General features: G+C 35.2%; 1 protein-coding gene across 1 annotated transcript; it reads right to left on the reverse strand.

The window, feature by feature from the left end:
* Positions 1-4019: 4019 nt before the first annotated feature.
* On the reverse strand, positions 4020-25068 carry LOC6557290 (serine/threonine-protein kinase BRSK1). Its single transcript, XM_001985655.3, has 17 exons — positions 24796-25068; positions 24578-24729; positions 11514-11822; positions 11336-11430; positions 9651-9877; positions 9441-9591; positions 8986-9201; positions 7412-7611; positions 7133-7357; positions 6573-7072; positions 6313-6471; positions 6086-6252; positions 5692-5796; positions 5559-5634; positions 5264-5436; positions 5077-5207; positions 4020-5013 (listed from the first exon to the last, which is right to left on the reverse strand). Exons 3-17 carry the CDS (start codon positions 11599-11601, stop codon positions 4929-4931), a joined length of 2598 nt encoding a protein of 865 aa, XP_001985691.1. The 5' UTR covers positions 11602-11822; positions 24578-24729; positions 24796-25068; the 3' UTR covers positions 4020-4928.
* Between the last annotated feature and the right edge of the window lie 395 nt (positions 25069-25463).

Below are 25463 nucleotides of genomic sequence, written 5' to 3' on the forward strand. Positions count from 1 at the left end.
ATTTTGCAAACTAAAACTTTTATTTTTGTCTCAGAGAGAGAGAGAGAAAGAGATTTTATTTATCAAGACAGTTGCAGGTGGACATTACCGACTGCTAAGAACGTGCTAGTACTTTGATACCAGCTGAAAACAGATGGGAAAAACATGGTTTAGTATGGAGAGGGAGGCGGCGGCGTGATGGAGAGGGTAGGGCTAAGTTCCATTTCAGGGTAAAATTACGAGTCTACAATAAACAAATTGGAAAGGGGCTAAGCAAAATGCTTAAAAACTTCTTTGTTTATTTTTTAGTTAATAAATTGTTATTATTACAAAATTAGAAAGGCGCGAAATGATGCAGCATCAATTTCGTCGATTCAGATACATACATTTGTACGCCTGTCTATCTGCATGATCACGATGATATTAGAGACTCTATAAGTTACAAGAAAAAATCAACCTATATCACTCTATTTCCGATAAATCGATTTCAATATTCTCTATCTTAATGAGTCACTTTGTTTTCTGATTCTTTATAAATATACTTTAGATCAACTGTTCATATTGTAATGTATGTACATACATATATACGATGCCTGATTTCACTCTTTTTGAAAAATTTGGGAAGCCCCTTGATTTGATCCTTAACGCTCATAATCCACACTAGTTTATTGTGTCTCTGCATAACGATTATATTCATTCAAAGAGCTGGGGAATACATTAAAAAATTAATGTTGGAGCGGAGTGAGCTATATTTTATCTAAGTATTCGGGGTAGGGTGCATAGTTCATAGTATCCGTTGAAAACAGGGGATCGACAAGATTAAAATTCTCGTACTGTTCGTATTCCCAGTGGCAAGAATATGTTGAACATGTTAAACGTTTTTACTCAAAGCTCACTAATTGAAAGTTGATAAATTTTAAGTCTAAAAAACTCAATGGTTGTATGAAGAAACTCATGATATATGATACCTATCTTCCACAACTAGTGGAAAGCCTTTTTTGAGTCACTAAATTATAAAGATATATTGGTAGTAACACCATTCCGAAGGCGAAAAATAATTTATAGACTACGCACACTCCCGTCTTAAAAACCGTGAAAGCCTATATTTCTCTGCAATTACCAAACATGGAAGGTATATTACTAAGAACCACACCCACTTCCACCCTCAATATTCTCGAAAGCTTATTGCTTATTGTTTTCAGAACATTTCGAAGTCGGTTACGTTTGACTGCACCGTTCTCACTTGTTGTTGTTGGGGTTGAATAATAAAATTTATCTTTTATTAATTTTTTCTCTTGCTTCGAGGCTAAATGGAGTCAGAAATTGATTCATGTCGGACTCAAAACTAATGAGCTGCCAAGAAACAAACATTTTCAATATTTATTTACATTTGCATTGTGCATTTGTAACACACTTACTGTCTATTTACATTTTTGGAAAGGAAAGTGCTATTTACTTTTGAAAGCCGCTGCTCTGAGCCGGCTTAAAAGCAATAAATAAATATGTTATTCCTAATATTATTATAGCTTATGGTAAAAGTTAATTTTATTTTCACAATGTAGCACGAGTTGTTTGTCGCCTTAAAGTATTTTATCAACTATTTAATTAATGTTGTCTAGTTATATCCTTGTAGAGGGTATTTTAATTTTGTTGTCAATTTTGAGATGTCATATTGTAACATGAGCAGAAGCTTAAAAGCAATCTTGATTAAACTTGGTATAAATCCGTCTTTTTGCTGAAGGCCGGAGGAGGAAGGTCGGAGATGATCAAATCGGACCATTAAATCACATAGCTGCCATAGTACAAATCGAAAGTTGAGCTTTAAAGGACGCGTCTCTCTTTCAAGAAAGAAACTCCAAGCAGTAATACAGATGTCAGATTAAATCCGCTCTACAAGGGTATTTAATCTTCGGTATGCGTAAGATAAACATTCTTTCTTTTTTTTCTTATTTATAATATTATACATAACTAATGTTTTTGCTTTATTATTTATTTTATTATTAAAATTTTCTTTAACTTTTGTAGCGTTAATTTTTGTAAAGTGTTTAATATACTCTATATTGGTTTCTTGCAATATTCCACATGGTCTCCGCATAGAAACTTTAAGCTTGAAATATATACTTGCTCATATCTCCGCCAGACGAAGTGTTAAGGGAGCAAAGGGATCTGAATAATCGTAGATAAATATCCTGGCCACGAGCACACTAAACTCAAACATATATATCTTCCATACTTTTGAAGCTAGCGTAATAAATTTTATAGATAACTTCCCTCATCCCTGCCGAAAGGCTATTTTGCACTAGTTTTCAGCTGATTAAAAATTAGTACTACACAGACTGTTACGTCTAAATGTAAAACTGGTTTACCTTGTTCCCAAAGGATAAAAAGACATGGCTGCATTTAGACGCATTCACACAAATCGCAATTATTACTATCTTTTATATAAAAAATGTTATCGTTACGGATAACTTCTTGAGAGATGCAGAAGAAAAGACAATATTAAACATTAAACAAAGTCGCGCTTTCCCATCTGTGTTGTATTGCGCAGTCGGCAGTTTTATTATTATTGCTGTCTTACAATTGCTTTATATATTATATTGCTTTATACTGAGTTTTAGCTGTTATCTTCCTCTTGCGCAAATTGTTTAATTTGGTGAGTTGCCTACATATGTTCACCAGGAAAAATGGACGGTCTAGTTTGGATTTGCTTAATGTTCATATTCAAGTCTTATATTTGCTAATTTGAAAATATTTACAACAAAAAATTTTTTAGAAACGCCAATTGAAGTATGAGAATCTTTGTGGCATGGCAACTTTATGGCATTTTTATGTGGCATGACATTTTGATTTTTATAGCTACACAAGATTTGTAATTCCAAGATTTATCAAGACTGTATAAATATATATTTTTAGTGTCAAATAATTTGAAAACTCGTCTATATTTTGGCTCTGTGTGTATTTTAGTTGCTTTGTATTTTAATAGTCAACATTTTGGTTCTTCTTTGCTTTAATTAGACATTAAGTTATTCATATGTGAGAAACTCAAAGTCAGAGAGAGAACTAAACTCTCTGTGTTAGCTAGACAAAAGTTAAGCAATATTTTTTGAAAATACATTGCAACTATCAAATGCTTTTTCATGCTGTAGATTATACACAAGTCTTAAACGCACATATCAGACTTCATAAACCTGACATGGGAATATTAAGTCAAACATTTAGTTATATTACAGATATGTACATACAATTTTAAACATGTTGGTTACCAATCGGCCGACTTGGATTATACTACAGCTTTTTTTTACATAAATAATGCATAATATTTATATATATGTATACAATATATAATTATATAATAACTGTTTTATCTTGTTTCTTGCTTCTTTAACGAAATCTGAGTATACGGTGGTAGTGGACCGTCCATCGGGCAATCTTTCCTACCCCGCAATATTTTTTTTCAATTTTATTGAGGCTTAAATTTCCAAACAGCAAATATATATATAAATATCAATTCATACATTTACTTATGAACATTAATTTTTGCAGAGAACCCCACAGTGGTTGGTAGAAGGAGAAGTAGGCGGGACTCCTCCAAAATCGATATTTCTTTCATTAATTGCAACTTCTTAAAAAAATCATTGCCTCTTGCAGTTAGATAACAAGAGATACTTGAATTAGTTGTCAAACTCAAGTAAAACGCACCCCACGTCAAACATTTCTGAACATCGCAAAAGCCGACATTTTTTACAGACTTAAAGTCACAGACTTAGGGTCCCAGCTATAGGTTCTTTAACTTTATAATCAGTAGGACTCTCTTATCTGCCTACAAGAGCGTACTCAGCTATCCGAGGCTGCCATTGTCTGCTTACATCTGATGTTACATAGTAAAAATAATATTGTTAGATCGGTAACGTCCGTGTTTCCAGTTCTTCTGAAAAAATGTATGTTTTACGTTTAATGCGCTTGACACAATTTGTATACAATAGCAGCACGAAACTTAAGCACAATTTTAATACGTTAAATCAAAGTTCAGAGCATTTTTGCATCATATTTTTTACACAATATAAAAATTTCAGGCATTTTCTTTAAATAAGTATTATTAAATTTGCATATCTAATGTCTTAGTTAATATAAATCCTAGACTATATTATGAAAAATGTCTATATTAACATTGTGACTTAAACTAGGGCGTATTCAAAAGCTTTTGGTATAATTTTCGTTCCTGGTAATTAACTGTATTTGTAAGCTTCGTAGGTACGGCGACAACAATGTCCTCATAAATAAAAAACATGTATTTTTACTGGCTTAAAACAAATTTAAAAAATAATAATTATAAATAAATAAGAAATATAATCATGTATTTAGCATTCGTGATTTCTTTTCGGGCAGCAGCGTATGATATTTAAGCAAGCTTTTACTTTTGCAGAGGCTATTATAATTTTGTCTCAAGATGATGTTAAAATATATATATTCTTTATCAGAATGAGAAACTGAGTCTATAAAGAATTATCTGTCTTATTCCGTATAGAGTAGTTTCTTTTTGTTTTAATCTATATTTACTGTGGTCAGTACAAATGTATATCTGAGACGGCCGCATCTGGCTTATTTATCTTAGGGCCGCAGAAACTATCGGAACGGCAGGAACATTCAGTTGAAACGATATACGTTTCTCTTGTTAAAATATCTTTGAAAAGTAGCTTTTTCTGAGTATATGGACTCAAGTCTAGAAGGGAATGTAATCTTCGGCGTGCCACAGATATCTATTAGTTCTTGTTATTTTATTTTTTTTTTTTTACAAAATGTAGTTCATTTATAGAAAATGATTAAATTATTTCCGTCTATCGGTTGTTCATTGAAATGGATTTAGTTAATAAATATATTTGGTTGCATTTCGTAGTAGGTTAAAACAAATAGGTTTTGAGAAAAATGTAACTAAATCAGAGAAATAATTCTCATGCTATTGCACTACCAGACATCGTTGTCGCCTGTCGCTCGTTCTGCTGCTCTCGATTGCGGTCATGCTCAGCTGTCTCGGAACTGTAGTATCAATCGGAATAAAAATTATTAAAACGATAGTTCAAATAGACTAATGTGACATACTTTGAACGGACTGCAACGGGACTGTCAGGTATATCCACAGGATTAGGATTGTTGTTATTTGTTGCTGATGAGCGACGTCCATTTCCAGATTTGTAGCAGAATATGGAATCATTTTCCAAATCATTTTCAATCTGCAATTGACAGACCATAGCTTAATATTTGCTGCGATAAAAATATGATTACTTACCACCTGTCGTTTATAAGACAAGCGTTCACTCGACACTGAGCCACACGAGGAGCTCTCTGACACAGCCTGAGTGACTGAAGCTACTATAGGTGGACTATTCGGACCCGGATATCGTTTTGAACAGACTTGGGACTGTATATGTTCGCAGATGCGTCGAAAACGGCGAATATTGCCTACGTTAGAAATAAAATACGCTTATATAAATAAATAATTATATATATATATATATATATACATATATATATATATATATAGATATATATGAAGATAAAATAAGTGTTATGGAGAAACTCACCTGACAGTAATGTAAAAGTTAGAGCAAATAGCATATCCGCAATATCACCTTGCTTGCATATAGAACTTATGTCCACCTAAAAAAAGGAATTTTGTTTTAAGCGTGTTTGATTACCGTGAGCCTTGCTACGCACCTGGAATTTGACATGACGTTGAAACATAACAGGTCCATTGCCATTACGTTTGTACTCAACGCGGAACGAGGTGGGCGATACCACACTATGTGATAATTCGGCCATCTGTAATTATATATATATGTATTAATACATTTTATTAATACATTATTATAAATATAATATCTTGAATTTTTTAACATATATCGTTTAACTGATTGTTGTTTATTGTTGAATACGTTTTGCAATTTCCCAAATCAAAGAAGTACATATAGCTTGATTATACCCTATACAAAGAGTATCATGCCTTTTTAAAAATCAAAATTTTTAGCTATCTATATATTTACATTGAGCTTGAACAAAATCACACTTTGCGACCCTATTGTGATGATCGGCATCATGCTTACGTACTTACCGATAGAAAGGCATGAATCAAATGCGCCTTGACTGTTGCAATGGGTTTGCCCTTGACCAATATGGTAAATGTCTCATCTTTTTCAGTAGTTATTAGGTTGCCAAACCAGGAGCGTTTAGTCAGCTCTGGCGATGACTCGGGCGTTAAATGAACCTCATCAGCAGAGACTGAAATGTTGGTGATCTGTAAGTATCAATTGTTTTTATTGAAGGATATCCATTACATACCCTGCATTTTCCTGCGATGAAAACGCGGACTGCCAAGAAAGCTGTTCTTAATGTTGGTAAGTCGTGTTTTCCAAAGCTGACCGCCAGGCGTATTGCAGGGTGAGCCAGGTATGCCTGGATTGCTATTATTAAGCATAGGCGATACATTAGGATTCACAACTGCAAAGGCAAGAGACAAAAAAAAAATAAATTGGCAAATTATTGATTCCTTGCTTTGAAATGAATGGATACCACAAAGGGTTAATAGAGCATGCACACACCACTATTCGAGTCTGTATCGTGGAACATACTAATGGCTATTGTCGGACCTGAGCTGGCGCGATGATGCACCGAAGGTGAAGCCGCTGCGGAGTTGCCTCCCGATTCTCGACCTAGACTGTTAGGTACGCAATCTCCATATTCTCGAGTTGGCCCACCGCCACTGTGCTCCTGCGCTTGACGCGCTGAATCACGACGCTCCATGCGCGTCTCCCTAATGGCCACTACATCGTTCTCAATGCTTTTTTGTGAGCTGTGCGAGGGTGTCCGACTGACCGACGGATGATGCACCGAACCAGAACGCTCTCGATCCCCGTATGTTGAATGGCGTGAGGCCACTGATGGTGATGATGGCCGCGACATTGCATTGGCTTGCTGTTGCGTTGAGTTTATGGGTGTATTGCAACGGGTTGGACTGTGATATGAAGAGCTTCGCACCGATGTAGATACCGTCGTGGGTGAGCGTCGTTGATGATTCCGTGTGCTGCTGTACGATCGGAAACTATTGGAGGGTTATAAGCAAAGTTATTGACTGGAACTTATAAGAATAAGAAGATCTTACTTAAATGCTTGACGTCGCGGCGTCAATGGCGAGCCCTCCGAAATTTGTCCATAACTAGGCGCATTAGTGCCATTGATACGACACTTGTCCAACCGCTTACGTGGTGGATCTACTGCTTCCAGTTCGCTGCGTGATTTCTGTGCAAACTCTTCATCATCCTCTAGTGCCGGCCGACGACGTTTGCGCTCCAGAAGAAGAAAGTAAATGACTTTTTCGGTATTGTGACTGTAGGTCGGATTTCATTAGTGTTTTGTAAGTTAAAGCTTACTGATTGTTCACCTAGCACTGAGTAACTCCTGCAAGAGTTTATCTTTCTCCTTGAAGCATCCCAGGGAACATATGGCATTCAGCACATCAGGATCCACAGCAGTGGCAGTGGGTATGACATGTGTTTGTACTACCTCCATCATGGGAAGCTCCAACTCCAGCTCACCTTTACCACCAGCTGTGACCCACGCATGACGATTTATTTCGGCTAGCTGAAAATTTCAAAAGCATTAGGGCGAGATAAACTGGTAGATACAACACTGTGTTAAGGTCCACAAAAAATGTGAAACCTATTATTTTCGTTCAGAGAGCTAATGCATAATCACATATTCACCACCCATTAGAAAACTATAAAGATTATCAGATCACTCGCCAAATGGGCAGCTACACAGCATACCAACAGATTTTCAATCCATGTCTTTTCTTAAAAAGATGATGTATTGACTTTTAGATCGTTATCTCAGGAATATATAATTTCTGAATCCCAAGATGCACTGCGACATAGGCGCTCCATAGGATAACTATAGTTATCGAGAAATCACTCAAGCAGAAGTTCAGTCTCAATGGCTTCAAGAAGAATGCACTTTTAACTACATATTCACATATGCAATCACTGACATAATGAGTGGTCTAAGTGTCGAAACTAGCATAGTGAGCCTTAAAGATCTTGCATACTCTCTTAGTCTCTTACTGCAAATCAGATCTGTTAAATGTTCATTTTTTGACATAAAAAAATATTGTGCATAAATATGCTAAATGTAATATTTTAAAATTTGCAGATTGCGAAATTTGTTTGGCTGTTTACATCAAATAGTTCGAATTTGCACTGTGAATTTGTCTGTCAGCGTATTCAAAAAACACATGCGTTCAAGCGAGCTTCATAAATATTTATCAACTACGGCAGACCTTTTTACCGCACTGCAATAAATGAAAATTGCAAGACAAAGGACAAAAATGTAAAAAAAAAGTTAAATTCGCGTCGTCTTATATAATATTTATTTAAGCTGTAATTATAAGTTACATTCTTCTAAAATAATTAGAGCTCTACATCATATATTTTCAAAATGGATGCATTAGACATTTTCGCAAATCGGAGCTTCGAAAATGGAAGCGGAAAGTTTTCCGCATTCGTAAAAGAGAGCAGTGACAGATTATACATTTTTTTCTTAAGCACTATACAAAACACATCTTAAGTTAAATAAGAATTAATAAAATAATTCAATTTTTTTATATTATGAAGTATATTCCTGATCAGTGTCAACAGCTTATTGGATCAAGCTTTGACTATCTCTCAGTGTATCCTTTTTTATAGATGTCGCTTTTCCGACTTCAAATTTGGAATAAAGGTTTTAGTATATAATAAGCCGGTCAATATCGATGAGAATCGATTACCTATTTTAAATTAGTTTATTTTCTTGCAAAATCCATTATTTTCGTTCAAATTTGTTTTGATTTGTTAAGTGGGTTTATGAGATATTAACTTTAACAAAGGCTGACTGCTTCCAAGACCGCCTCAAAATTACTGTGATGTGGCGCATTTAATTGCATTTTTTTAATACATTATTTTGCTTATTCTGGTGACTTACCGTTAAACGCCTATCTGGATTAACTTCGATCATACCACGCAAAAGACTCTGGCAATCGGGAGGCACAAAATGCGGAATATGAAAAACCCCGCGCTTAACTTTCTCTAGGAGCTGTCGCAAGTTGTCATCGTCGAAGGGTAACGCACCTACTAGCAGAGCGTACAGTATGACTCCACATGACCATACATCTGCCTTGCGTCCATCATATTTCTCACCCTTGTGGAAGAAATAGAATCGGGAATAATGTACATCAGAAATTAATTTGTATAGCTACTAGTTAATTTTCTGCAAATATATGTGATTGCCTAGCATACGAATCTAAATGTATGTAAAAATTAATATTTTGTTGTTCCATAAGGTTCCACAGAATTAAAATTGTATTCAAGATCTAAATTGGGGTTTGATAATCACATCAACTTATTGTCTGCCTTTTTATTCGCTTTTTCTACACTTACACGTATTACTTCGGGACAGGCGTAATGTGGTGATCCACAAGAAGTCTCCAGCATGCTACCAGCTGGTTGAAGTGAGGCCATGCCGAAGTCTGCGATCTTAATATTATTCTTTTCATCTAGAAGCAGATTCTCTGGCTTTAAGTCTCGATGGCTATAAATTTAGTTCAGAAATAAAATTTGGATTTATTATTCTGATAACGGATTGCTTACCATATTGAGTGTGAATGGCAGAAATCCAGTGCGGAGATTATTTGCCTAAAAAACTTGCGTGCTTCCTTTGGGGTAAGTCGTCCTTTTTTAACGAGATAATCGAAAAGTTCACCTCCAGATACGTGCTCCAATATTAGATATAAATATTTCTTATTCTCATACACGTCGCTCAAGCCAAGTACGTGCGGGTGATCGATTAGTTTCATGATGGCAATTTCACGTTCAACCTTGAATAAATTAATATTTTGCAAATATATTCCATGATCGCTTCACAAATTGTCCAATTAGATAATGGTTTATATGCAATTATCACCGATGTTAAATTTACAATTCTTCTCCCGCATTTTTCATAGAATTTTTGTCAACCCTGATTCCGAAACTGACAAATTTATATCCATATTTATAAAAATTAAAAAAAAAAAATAAAAATTATAAAATATTTGAAATGGTCAAAAATTGTTTGACAGAATTAGCAACACCCTGAAAAATTCAACTAAATTAAAAATTCGTAAGGGTTAGTAATTTTAAACGTTTTGGGCAGACAGAAAGAAAGGACGAGAAAATAAAAGTGACTTATGAGCGCGACACGTATAGTATAGCCGTCGACACGTTGAGACGATGTTTAGTTTCGAACAGCCCTTTATTTGATTCAAAATTCTTAAACCTAAATACATATTTTCTTATCTAATGCAGTCGCTTGTAAGGCGAAGGCAGTGTATCTCCTGTGCTATCTCCAAAAATAGCGTGACCCCATGCAGGTCAGCCTCAAGTCCCTACGCTTGAGAATGTCGAATGAGTCCGCTATCTGCTTCTTAGAGCGTCAAATGTTCATACTTAAACACTTATTTAAGCACTTTCAGATACTTCCCGGATATATGTTAATATCGCAAATTTAATAAGAATCAGAGAGTTCCACAGGGATAAAAAAGATGAAAAATAAGACATGTTAGGCGGTTGATGTTGATCAAAAGTATATATACTTTATATTCAAATGAATTTCTAATATTTGAAAAAACGTATTCAATTGTTCTTTTTATGAGAATCTATATCCAATCAGCTTTTTGATATCTGTTATTGTGAAACCGTTATATTATTCATTATTTATAAGCAGCAACGAGAGCAACTCGACTGAATTGACTTTAGTGTATTATGTGAAAGTGTGAATATGAATATCCAATTTACAAAGTATTCTGATTTTGTGCAACAATTTAACATAACTTAGGAACCAGTTTTTGCTTTACAAATCTCGTTTATTTTATATTAAATGAAAATGCCGCTTCGAAGATTGTTTAATTTGACATAATGATGTAGCCGCAAGATTACATTGCAACCATGAAGCGCTTGTCCGATGAGTTCTTTGGAAGCGAATAAATAACATTTTTAAGGACGAATGTAACTATTACTTACTAATTAGTGTTAAATTTATAGATAGAATGAGCGAATTTAAAGCAGACGAAAATTTAACTTTTGGCATTTTAACCTTGATATTGTGTAACAAACAGAACATACATAAGCGTAATGCTTTCAAAAAGTGCACAACCTCTATCGCATGTCATCTTTAAGATTATAAAAATTGATTTGTATAGACAGAATAAATATAATTGTTTGTTCTTTGGCACGTAGTATAAATCGTAGGCATAATAATAGGTAAAACTGATCGTTAAGGTCTGGTTCTGATTGCTTACCTTCATTAGCACAGATTCGCTGAGTTTTTCGCGATTGATTATTTTAATGGCAACTTTTTTTCCAATCACACAGTGCACGCCCAACTTGACGAGGCCTGTCCGAAAAAGTTAAAGCTTTTTATTAAAATGCTATGTAAAAAAATGCAGAATATTATTTTAATTATTGGTATTTGGTTACCTGTTTGACCCTTGCCAAGTGTCTTCTCCAAACGATATGGACCCACAAATTGGCAGTTTTCTGCCATTACATTGTTCTCCTTTTGCATTTTGTGATCTTGTTGATTCCTGTCTATAAGCTGTTAGTAAGAGGCGTCCGAACAGTTACTCTTTTTCCTGATACTGGCACATAGTTTCCAAAATAGAGTTGCTGCTGAATGATTTTATAACTTTTTGATTGTGCTGGTTGTTATTCGTAGTTACGTTCGTTAAAAGTTTTCCAAGTGCATGTTTAACGTGTATTGTATTCTTCACATGACGACAATCAGAACTGCAAAGATAATAAAATAAAAGAAAAAATAACCTTTTGTCTTTTACTGTTATATTGAATCTGCTAATTGTGTAGAGGTGTAAGAATGAATCACATCAACCAGGATTCCAGCGTCTAGAAACACTTAATATATACAGATATAAAGCAGACACCTAAAAGCAGCGATTTTCGTCTTTATGTTTGCAGCGTGAAAATTGGAATTTATTGAAAAAAAAAAAACAGTTTATAAGTATAGTCACCAGACATCTACGAATTATATCTGGATAATATTGGACATACAATTCCGGAAACGGACATTTCCTGATTTTGATTTTTTTTTCACTTTTTATGAGAATTAAGTATGGTTCGTATCTCATTTTATTTGAAAGTTAAATTCATTTAAAATGTTTGTCGCCAATCTTAAAACATAACAACCCCTTAACGAAATGTTAACAAACTCTCTGTATTTTTATACCCTGTACAATTAAAAGTTGGTAAAAAAAAGGTATAATGGAGTTGTTTAAAAGTACATTACACACAAAAGTAAATATCTCCATCTGCATAAAGTAAGATGCACAGTCAGCGTGTATATGGAAAACAAATTTTAGATACGAATTTGTTGGAAGCTAGTGATTTCAAGTCGGTCATGTGAATAAAAACATGTGTTATTTTGCTTCTTTTTTTAACATTCAAAACATTCTTTCATTTGACTCGAGTCTAATGTATTACTCAGCTGGGTTCTCCTAGTCGAAAGCAATTTTACGTGTTGCTGGCTTGTGAAATCAAAGAAATCTAACGACATTTTGCAGTGGGGTACCCGCCTATCGATAGTTGGAGATGCTAATGATCAACCAGGTGGCAGTCCCCTGTTAATGGGGCAAGATCACTAAGCAGACAACACATAGAGACGTCAAATCGACCAAATTTTGGAGGCTTAGCGAGTCCGAGCAGCGAACTCAATTCATTATTTTACCTGTCGTTCTTGCGACATGCTCCCTAATAGAATTGAGACCCAGCCATTTATGAGCGTGAGTGCATGCGTGCGAACAGCTACGGACTTAGTACATGTGTACCAAAATATCAGCAATATTGCTAGTGGATCGCGCAGCACTCTATTCTTGTCTTTTTGTGTGTGAGCTGCCACTCGATTTAAAATTTGTTAGTTTGTGGGCCCATTTTATGACCACAGCTCGCAACATACAGTGTCTCGCAGCTTATTTCGGCAGTGTCTAGCAAAAATTTTAATTGCCTGCCATAAACTAATAATACAATATTTTTCAAAAATTCCAAAGACCTATGGCAGGTACATATATTAACCACCATAATGACTATATGACCCCCATAAACTGGGGTTTTCCCGCCGGCTGGGCCGGGTTATGTAAAAAAGTACCTGAAATTATGGTCACAGCTTATTTTCAACAGTGACATTATGGACACCTGGGTGCCATAAAACCCGGATTTTTTACGTAATGTTGATTATTTTCGGTATAAATAGACCAATCCTTCATAGTCAGTTTAGTTATATCCTGCATCTCGGGTGCAATCAGTCAACAAGGACTATGGGCAAACGGACTACCATTGAACAACGGAATCTCATCCTGGATCACTTCAAGAACGGATATTCACATAGCCAAATAGCTGAAATGGTCAATTTAAACAGGTCAACTGTATACAGCATCATTCGTCGATTCGTCGACGAAAATCGGATAGAGGACAAGGGCAGAAATGCACCAAACAAGATTTTCACCGAACAGGAGGAGCGGAGGATCATCAGGAAAATAAGGGAAAATCCCAAGCTATCGGCTCCAAAACTGACTCAACAGGTGGAGGATGAAATGGGGAAAAAGTGCAGTGTGGAAACTGTGCGCCGGGTTCTGCGCAAACATGACTTTAATGCCCGAGTACCACGGAAGAAGCCCTTTATAAGCGCAAAAAATAAAGGGACTAGGATGACGTTCGCCAAAACCCACCTGGACAAGGATTTGGACTTCTGGAACACAGTCATATTTGCAGATGAGTCCAAATTCAACATTTTTGGCTCGGACGGACGGAATTATGTGTGGCGACAGCCCAACACTGAGCTGAATCCCAAACACCTAAAGGCTACAGTGAAGCACGGCGGAGGAAGTGTCATGGTATGGGCATGTATCTCGGCAACCGGCGTCGGGAATTTGGTGTTCATTGAACCAACAATGGACAAGAATGTGTATTTCACTATATTAAAGGAAAATTTACTCCAAAGTGCCGAGAAGCTAGGAATCCGACGTACTTTCCGGTTCTACCAGGACAATGACCCGAAGCATAAGTCCGGAATAGTACAGTCCTGGATTATCTGGAACTGCCCCCACATGATGATTCCACCGGCCCAGTCTCCAGATTTAAATGTCATTGAAAATTTGTGGGCTCTGCTGGAAAATAACATCCGGAATCGAAACATATCCAGCAAACAGGATCTCAAGAATGCTCTGCTGGAGGAGTGGAGCAAAATTAGTCCAGAAACGACCCGGAAGCTGGTATCTTCCATGAACAATAGGTTAAGGGGAGTTATTAAGGCTAAAGGATATCATACTAAGTATTAACATCCTTATTTAAGTTTTTATACGCCAAATATGTTACTTTTCTCTAGACTGTTGAAATAAGCTTTGACCTGTATTTTGGATAAGTTTTCAGTTTTTGACTAATTTTAGTTAATTAATTAATATTTTAATGAAAACTGAAGTTTCCTTTTCAAACGTGATATAACATAAAACAAATTGACATTTAAACATTTTGCGTTTGTTTCTTTGTTTAAACTTTATAGCACTTTAAAATTTTTGCTAGACACTGCCGAAATAAGCTGCGAGACACTGTATATTGTGCACTTTTAAAATAGGGGCGCGTTGCATTCGGGACGCTGTTTTCAAGACCCGAAGCAGCCGGCGACCTACGGTCACCGATTTTTAACTTTCAATCGATATAACGCAACGCTTGTTTAAACAAGAATGAATGCTGTAAATATACCCCGAACTGAGCTGTTATGTATATTCTAGAATTATTGGCAAATTTCCTTATAAAAAGTTTTGAACCCAAATGTGAGCAGGTCAGCAAGTGCAGTCTTTTCTTTTAGCAAGTTGAGGCACTGAAGAGTAAGAACTGATTCTAGCTGACATGCAACAAACTCGTGCATATGTGTACATAAATACATACATATATACGTACAAGCAGTCGTAACTGGGTAACGGGGGTCTGCAGAATACACACAGACATACTGACGCTCACGGCGATTATCATGTCATCTCTTTCTTACACAAGCTTTCGCATATTTATGTATACAGAGGCTGCTGCTTGAGGCTGCAGATGTAAATGAGATCAATATGATAATATATTTTCGACAAGAACTTGGGTCTTCAGTATCCGATATCGTTGAAATTTGGGCGGTTGATCAATAATATGCATATGCATATTATATAGTAATTGGAAGATTCTGCCCTTAAAATTGTAGCATTTATTGCTATCGGAAATTTAAATGTATCGATAATCGAAAAACGGAGGCAGTTATCGATCAATTAAAGCGAACTTGATCTGCGCCCGGTATATGAGAACCTATATTTTAAATTTGAAGCCCTTATAGTCTCTGAGATCCGCGTGTTCGTACAGACAGACGGACAGACGGACATGGCTATATCGACTCATCTGTAGACCGTGAACAAGAATACATACATACTGTTACATACATTTGCACAAAACCATTATGCCCATTTTACCCATTTTTAATGGGTTTAAGGTATAAATCCGCTGACGGTATTACAACAAAATGATTTAGGACTAGTAGGATTCCACTATTGATGCGAAAATATGCTGAATTTTCGGTAAGACGATTGCTTACGGAGCATCATTAAAACATTCAGGCATTAATGGGTTATATCTTTATTTCTTTTGGTTTAACTTTTATAAATTACTAGCAATTTACATTTTCGAGTTTTAATAGTCAACATTAAATTAATAAAAGCAAACTGTACGACCACTTTAACCTGCACATGCCGCTTAAACCTAAATATTTCGCAGATTTGGAGCGACAGTTTTCAAATTTAAAACGTATAGTAATGATTATTCAATAGTTAATCGATTACCGATTATCAATTTCTCAAACTTCTGTTGGACTTAGTACCTAAACCTTAACACTTTGTCTAACAAGGGCACAAACAATTATAGGTTCCAAGTTTCAAGGCTCTATCTTTAAGGGTGTCGAAAGAAGTTACGCTCATACGGAGGAACAGACGCATAGAGAGCATGAAAGACATTTCACAAAACCAATATACTGTGAATACCTTCGTTATTATGGATATGGATGAAATATCGACGGTTAATCATTATTATCTCAAGGTATATTAAGTCCTGTGCTGTTTTTGTAGTTATCGTTTTTATTTTTCTCACTTTGGAGTTCTCCGCGGCTTCGCTCTTCACAAGATTACCTTACATACCTCTTACCACTAAGCAATACCTATTTACAGTCAATACCTATTTAGGTTACTAGGCAAGCACAAAATAAAGAAGCAAAATCGAGTGCCAGCTTGCCCACGAAAGACAAGGATAGAGAGTTGTTGATATTTTCACACTCATTCAATGGTCTACACGATCCATAACCCTTTGGGATCTAGTAGAAAAAATTCATTCTTGTTCTACTTGAAAACATGTCGCAGCGAAGACAAGTGAAATATTGAACTGCCTTTGCTGCTCGCCATACCATGACTAAAAAATGTTCGCCACGTTGCCTTCGGGTACATGTTCTCAGCACCCGAACGAGAACTCACTGTTTCAAATAAAGGTCGTTAAGAGAAGTGCCGCTCACGAATCTTTTTCGGCAACTTGTGATCCTAAAATTACTACCGTAATGACGTTGTCTCTAGCACATCTCCTTTATCAGTCCCTGAGGATTCATGTCATCCCACCATTAAAACCTTGGTGTCCGTATGTAAAACTACTTTCATGCCTTTACAATGATTTTTCGGAAAGGGCGTTATTCTCTATTTAATTGGTTTGTTTATGTGGTTGACATACATACATTCCGCGAAATTCGAGTAAAGGTACTTGTGTTTATGGTGCTAAAAATTTTACCAAGTCTAACAGGACCTTGTTTAACGCATTTATAACGGTGCTTCTTCTACTTACGCTGTTATGATACGTTGGAATGAAAGTTTCCTTAGTTTCTTCTAAGATTTTTGCATAACTGTGTTTTTAAACTAATTTTCGAAAAAGGAAATAGGACGTTATTTGGAATTTCTTTGAATGGGATAATAAAGAATACATATTTATTTAATATTTTATAGGTAAAAGTAGATAGTTGCACACAAAAATTTGGAATAGGAAAGGAAAAGACGCGTTAACCTGAGGAGATAGCTAAGATCCTTGCTTACAAGGATAAAATAAAATAAAATTAAATTATGTCGATCGGCATCAGTAATTGATGGCATATTTAAACTAAAAGAAAACTACAACAAATAATGCCAAAAAAAAAACAACATAAAAAATTATAGCACAGGCAGACATCTGCAATCTTACGGGCTGGATAAAATGCTAAAATTCAATTTGATTTAAGGTTACAAATATGTAAACATTGTGTTCAACAAATCTTATCAGGTGGTGGTCGATTGGTTTGGAAGAAAATGTGGTCAAAGCCAACGTTATCGAGGGCACACCACATATGCAGATTAAATGTTGCAAAAGGACACATGTCCTGGACCCACGAGTAGCAAAATGTGGTATTTTCTGATGAGGAAAAAAAATTAATTTCGATGACTTAAACGCTTTAAAATATTACTGAAGTCTGAGAGATTTTTTCTTACTCAAAGCTGTGACGGTGCTTCACTCATGATCTGTGATGAGATCTGAGCACTGATTTGAAAAATTTCAGGCCGTATGAGCTCGGAGGGTTATATAAACGTATTGGACGAAGTTTTGATGAACTTTTTGGAGCATCAACCAGACCCAAATGCCTTATTCCCTTAATCCCACTATCTGAGTTCTAAATAGTTGTTGAATCGATGTCAAATCGAATTGTTTAGATATAATAAAATCCAGAGGCTGAACACTATTAATTTGTTATTTTCATGTAATAGCTACATATTGAATTCATTTTATTAGCACTACTTTTTGATAAAATAAAAACTACGTTTTGATATCCATATGTTACAATTATTATTAATGCTAAAATTGTACTCGGTTTCATTAAGCGTTGGTCGACGGAATTTAATGACTTTTTGGAATCCAAACTTCTCTATGTGTCCTTAATCCGGTTAATAATGATGATTTTTATGTATTTGGTCACCTCAGTATAAAAACTAGCAAAATAGAATTGAGTCCGTTCATCAGCAATTCTTTGTCTTTGTGTCCTTAATAGGGATCCTAAACTTCGGCCATTGGTTAATCGTAGACTTGGTGTGGTTTCTCTTTGTCTCGATTTACACATGCACAAGTACGCTTACGCACAATCCTGTTCGTATAATTTATGAATCTTATGTTTTCTCTATGGCATTCACTTTTCCTGGGATTTCAATACTAACATATCGCCGGAAAATCTCTCTGCATATTTAACTATGGTAAACTTATTCACAGAATTTTGGTCTCTCTCTTTATTTCCTTATTAACAGGATACTAACGTTTACGATTATTCTGTGTTTCCCAACCTCTGAAATGAATATTAGTGGATTTTTTTTGGGTGCACCAAATTTAATACATTCATTTTTACGCCTTCATTTTAAATTTAAATAATTACTTTAATTGTATATAATTTAAATTATAACTGCATTTTAATATTTTTTAATAATTGTGGACTGTTTTTGTTCATATTAAAAAAATAAAATGAAATATACATTGTAGCTGAAAGAAACAATTGTCATGCCTTTCTTTAAGTTAGATTGTTCAGTTTGTAACAGCAATTTTGCTTTATTTAAAAAAATATTAAATAATCATGAAAACCAATTTTTTTATTTTTATTTATATTTTTATTTTAACTATAGAGTTTATCAATATCTCTGATAAATTAAATACAATTAATCTGTATCTGAGAACTTATATTCCACATTTGATGTCTCTAGCTTCTACAGTCTCTGGGACCATCGCGTTCATATAGGCAGACAGAGAGACATGACTAAATCGACACGTCTGTTCATGCTGAGGAATTTATACGCCTCATGAGCTTGGAAATGCTTCGTTTCGCCTGTTACATACTTTTGCACAACTTTATTATACCCTTTTACCCATTTAGGGTATTTTAAGTAGACAATCTATGTTTTCGAGAATATAAGGGTTGGACACAAAAGGAAAGCACATACAAAAATGTTGAGAGAGACGTGGCACCCGCGGTAAGAGTTCGTAGACACTACGCAGGACCAGTGCTAAAAATATTGAGAGTCGCAGAGAGCGTTCAAGAAATGATGCAGCTCTCTGGCACACTCACCTTTGGTGGTTGTTGTTTGACAGTGCTACGTAGGGTTGCTGTTCACATTTATAAAACCATATGCTCACTGTCACTTGCCGACAACCTTATTCCCTATTATAATTCTCAGGAATTTTTTAAACACTGCAATATACCATAGCTTAAAAGCTAAATAGTTTCAAGTTGGAGTAAGCGATGAAACTAGCGTCGTCTTTCTGTGCTGGTAAACAGTAAGTCATGTAAATATAAAATTATTTTTAGAGTCTGATTAGCTGGGGGTTGGCTTGCTCAGGAAAGTTACATGTCGATCTTTGAAGGTCAAAAGACTCTTTCTTCAAAATTGTGGGAACATTAATGGTTAAACTATAAGCGATTTGATTTTACCATCGTTATCGATTTCCCAGACAGTAGTGAGTAGGTAACTGGCGTGTCAAAGAAAGTTGCGGTCATACAGACGGACGTACACATCTTCGGTATCAAAGTATAATAATTAAATTCTTTTCGAAAGAGGATGTCTAGGAGATACCCAGAAGTCAACCTTTTGCCTATCAGCAATCGAACACGTTTTATATATTTAAACCAACACGTACACAGATTTCTTGCATTTTTATACTCTGCTACCGAAGGTTTCAAGAGAATATTGGCTTTATGCAACGTCGTGCTGGCTGTCTGTCTGGATGATCGCAACTTTTTTCGACACCTTAATTGCAAGAAACCTCAAACAAGACAAAGTTTCAAAATTGTGATACTATGTCCTCTAGAAGGCTAGGAAATCAGAAAGATCGATAGCCGCAAATCGATAAAGCCATATATCTCCCACAATTTTAAGGCTACAGTCATCAAATTTGGTTGTAGGTTGCTGGCGATGTCCTTCACTGTAGCCCTAAACATCTTTGATGTGCATATCTTTCACAATTTGTAAGATAGGGTCACCAAATTTTGAAAGTATGTTACTGGTAACTCCCCCCCCCCCCCCCCACCCGCCTGAACTTAAAAACAAAAAACAATAAATAACAAAAAACAAAATATAATATATATTTTAAGCTTTATATTGCCTCCTCGGCAAAACAACGAAAATTTTATTTTTTAAAATTTGAATTTAACTAATATATAACTGTTTTGCAGGTTGGCAACTTAAATGAAGAAAAAAGAGGAAGAAATCGAACTGAATCTAAATCTCCCAAAATAAAATTTCCATCTTGCGTGTGTGCTTATGGTTCTCTATGTCTATTTGTTTTGTATCGTTTGATGTGCATTGCGCCATAAAAGACTATGAAGCTTTTGCAAAGAGACACAATTAAAAACGTTTTATCTCAATCAGTAGGTGTTGACAGAATGATATGCCATATATTTTCGCGAGGACACTTCAATACAAGACAATTCGTCCATAAGAACGATGTACTTATGTCTCATGAGAAAGGAAAAATAAATAAACTGAATTAACGGATGTATCCTATTGCTGGGGGGCGTCGCTCACATCTTTTGTACGACATTCGGTTTTACCTTTTACCACTAAATAAGTGCTTTTCCCAAAACTGGTGAATCACACATTTTTGGGCTAGGAATATGATTTTGAAACAAGCCAACTAAGAAAGAAGCCGAGCCGGCTTATCTAACTTTGAGAATTACCAACAAATTGAATACAAGGATTGAACGAGGTTTCGAATATTACTAGTTTTTAATGGAGTGCTCAACAGAGTGCTGAGATTACAGGATGCTTCAGTTTATTATACCAAACGGAGACTTTCTAAATTATACAATACAATACCAATACTATATATGTATATGCTAATAATCCCAACTCAATAGTCTCATATTTTCATGAAATAATAATCAACATATCGCTAGCCTAAGAGCATTAACATTTCTGTATTACAATTGTTTTTTCATGGATGTGTCTGGCATGTTTTTTTTTTTAAACTTCTTCTTAAAGTTTAAATATGTAATGAAAAAATTAATTTCTGTCTTACTCATATTAAACAGGCTCCTTTACATTCATTCGTTCTCACTTGTATAAATGTGCAGAAAGAAAATGCTTACACCCGCTGTTGTTATTATTTTCATTTATTTGGACATTGCTATACTACGACTTGCTCTTGAGCACAAGATCCGAAATGGGTTATGGATAGTATAGTTTGAACTTCGAGTGTGAAGAGAAAGAATTAGAAAATTCTTGTATTTCTGATCGGAACTACAAAAATAAATTGGCTGGTTAACTCCGAAGAATCAATTCCACCATTTATTTGTTTACACAAAAATATTACACCAAGACTGATTCTAATTCCTCTTTTGTAAATAAAAACAAGTAAGAGAGTTGTACTCGAGTGAGCTCGACTACGATTTACCTTGAACCCATCTGTTAAATATATTCTAAAACGAATGGCAAATTTCCCTATAATAAGTTTTGCACCCGAATGTGACCAGGTCTGCAAGTGCACTCATTTTATATCGCAAGTTCAGAAACTGAAACGTAAAAAAAACGTGCAGCGAATGTTTTTATTCACAAGCCCGAACTGATCCTAGCTGACTGGCAACAAACACGTGCATATGTGTACATAAATACATACATATATACGTACATGCAATCGTAACTGGGTAACGGGGGTCTGCAGAATACACACAGACATATTGACGCTCACGTCGATTATCATGTCATCTCTTTCTTACACATGCTTTCGCATATTGATGCATACAGAGGCTACTGCTTGAGGCTGCTGATAGAAATGAGATCAATATGATAATATATTTTCGACAATAACTTGGGTCTTCAGTATCCGATATCGATGAAATTTGGGCGGTTGATCAATAATATGCATATGCATATTATATAGTAATTGGAAGATTCTGCCCTTAAAATTGTAGCATTTATTGCTATCGGAAATTTAAATGTATCGATAATCGAAAAACGGAGGCAGTTATCGATCAAATAAAGCAAACTTGATCTGCGCCTGGTCTACGATAACCTATATTCCGAATTTTAGTGTATAGCTCTTATAGTCTCTGAGATCTACGTGTTCAGACAGACGGACGGACAGACGGACATGGCTATATCGACTCGGCTGTTGACCCTGATCAAGAATATACATATATACTTTATGGGGTTGGAGATGCTTCCTTCTGCCTGTTACATACATTATCACAAAACCATTATACCCTTTGACCCATTTTTAATGGATTCTGGGTATAAAAATGCGATATTATATATGTATTATCTTTCAATATTATCATATTATTTGTTGGTGTCATTCGATTATCGATTTTCATTTAAATCTCGGTAACGTTAACCAAAAAATGAAATAAAAGTAATCTGTAGACAAGGGCTAATATTTGAAAATTGAAGTGTCAAGCTTTTCTGAGATCATAGCGCTCAAAAAGACGGTCAGACAGACGAACGGATATAGGTAGAGCGAATCGGTTTTTATGCTTAGGGGCGGCAGTTCTTCCTTGGCCTATTACAAAACTTTTTATTATTAAAGAAAACCAAATATGAAAATTCACTAACAATTGCGTTCAAAGCGTTTTGAAATTAACCTAATTTAAGGTTGTATGCCTAAAAGTTTATTTTTCGTGAGATTTACCTAAAGTTCATTTACAAAGCGGTATGTTTTGTATAAAACGTAACCGAAAGTCGGGTATATAGTTGAAATATACGACATGCATATTCATGTAATATACAAATTCATATCATAACAAAAATCGCTATTATCAACAAATACCATACAGTCCATGCCTTAAAAATTAAACACTGATTTGCTTACAAGATCAAAAAAAAAGAAAAGATCAGTAGCTTGATTTAATAATGATAGAACCTTCTGCTGTCCTCCCCTAGTTGCATAATACCACGGAAAATCAAATGCCGTAGGAGTGGTTGGTAAATTTAGATGTTGAAGCTCGAAGAATAACTTTAAAATTGTGGGAGATAAGTGGCTTATTGATTTGCTTAATTAGATATATTGAATACGTCGATTTTGAGGGCGATACTATACGTATACAATTTTTTCTTATTTGTATTTCTAGAGGCTTACTGGTAAAAAATTATGGTGACTTGTTTTAATATTGTGGAAGATTTTGTTATTATTATTATTCGACACCCTTGAAAACATATATATCTTGAAACATATATATAAGTGTGATAATTGGGGTTCTACGTTCACTAGGAGTCACCTAATTTGGTTGGTACTTTGGCCACCCCTGCCGTTAAAAATCGGAAATAAATCTTTCACAGTTATTGAGCTAAAATCATTTGAAAGGTAATTTACTGAGAACCGTTTTTAGATATCAACACAAAAATTATATGGACAGGTTAACTCCTGCCTCTATTATCGCCAATATCAATACATCTCAAAGAGTAAGTCGATAAAACGTTGAAAGAGTCTCCAAATTCCATATGAATATTGCAAGTACAACCCCCACAAAGCTGACAATATGTTCGGCCCCAGCCCACTTCCGACAGCAAAGGCCTATATCAGCTGTTATCAGTTGAGTATTCCGCAGTCGGTTAAGCTCGACTCTAAGTGTAGGCCTCTAGTTGAGAGAGTCTAAGTCTGTTATTGCCTCGAAATCTTTGAAAAACGTCTTCTAAGAATAATCTAAAATCAATAATCAAAGAATAAAAATAAGTAATCAAATATATTCCAATTCATATCTTTTTGGAAATACAACTTAATTTTGGCCTTTTAATAACTTTTAAATGAAGTATTTAAATGGAAATAGAATCTATACCATTCGCAAAAAGAATAATACATAGAACATATGTCATGAACTAGCTGGATAAATTTTATAGCTAAAAGAATACCTTTCTATCGGAATTTTATTATATTCCATCGGTTTGTCGCAGCAGATTTTAATTTCCTCCTGTATATATGCCCGACGCCCAAGACATTCACATTCATGGAGTTCACAGTGATTCACCAAACCACATGTCAGCAAACATTAATTTTTCCATGTATATGTTCACATATAAGCGCACTATGGTTGTTAATTTATAAATAGTGAATGGAATCATATTATGTTACATTCTTGAGCTTTAAATTAAGTAACTTCAGTTTTGTCCATGAGCAAAAATTAGGTGCAGTGTCCAGTAAAATAAGTTTATGTTACTGCGCTAGTCCTCAAGTATGTTTTCGCTGTGTGTGAGTGATGCTAAAATAATTTTTTGTAATTTATAGCATTCCGTTTCAATAACCAGGACATGTATGACATGTACCTTCTGTCCAGGGTACTCTCCTGTCGACCTGTTTTGAGTAGACCACTCTTATATGTATGTGTATTGTTTTTGTTGTTGTTCGAAACTTGGACTGCTTAAAAATCGATATGCCAAACAACCACAAATAGTGGAATTGTTGTTCAAATTATTACTTACCAAGTGGTATCGACTTTCCTTAGGCTCCGTGCTCACTGGTGTTTATTGATAGTTGTGGGTGTCATGCTGGTTGTAAAATTTCAGCTATCATACAAATCACATTCAGATGAATATTGCCATTGCATCTACGCGACGCATCAATAAATTAACCACTGAAATAAATGCACTCGTTACAATTTACACTCAGAAATATGCACAATGCTGCTTTATATTAATACTTTTAGCAGAGACCCACTTGGTGTTTTTAGTTTGCAACTATTTTAATTATTATATAATAACATCTGCATTTTTGCTAGCGTTAACACGGTTATCGCAATATTCTTAAAACGTTTAAATTAACACTTTACAGAAACGCACACATAGGGAATTGAAGGATGACAATCGCTTTTTTTACAATTAATATATTTTTCTTGTCATCCGCGATGTCATTTGGCTTGATTCTACGTTTCGTCTGTTTGTGAAGTGAAACACACACGGCAGGCGTACGTCGTTGACTAACGTAGTAGCGCTCGACGTTCATTGTGCAAAAGAGGCCCTTTAAGTTCTCATAACTGCAAAGCCTTGAAGCCTGCATACATATGAGAGAGAGCCAGAGAGGGTGCGTCGAAACGTTTGCTCTTCGCATTGACATTACATTTTTCTTCGTGTAATAGTTTGAGGCAGTGGTTGTAGTTGTGTTAGCGAGTAAGTGGCTGGTTGGAATGTGAGGTTTATCTTATCATTTAAAGAATTTCGGGGGTAGTTTACAGAGTGACACAGTGCATAAGGTTTTTCATTGAATCAACCTGTGATGAGTTTGACTGCGCATGCGTCAGTTTAATAAACTATAAATACTTAAAAGGAAAAATACTGATCCAATTTTATTAATTTTAATCACAAATCAGTT

This window comes from Drosophila grimshawi, unplaced genomic scaffold (genome assembly GCF_018153295.1).
Source record: "Drosophila grimshawi isolate 15287-2541.00 unplaced genomic scaffold, ASM1815329v1 contig_78, whole genome shotgun sequence".
NCBI lineage: Eukaryota > Metazoa > Arthropoda > Insecta > Diptera > Drosophilidae > Drosophila > Drosophila grimshawi.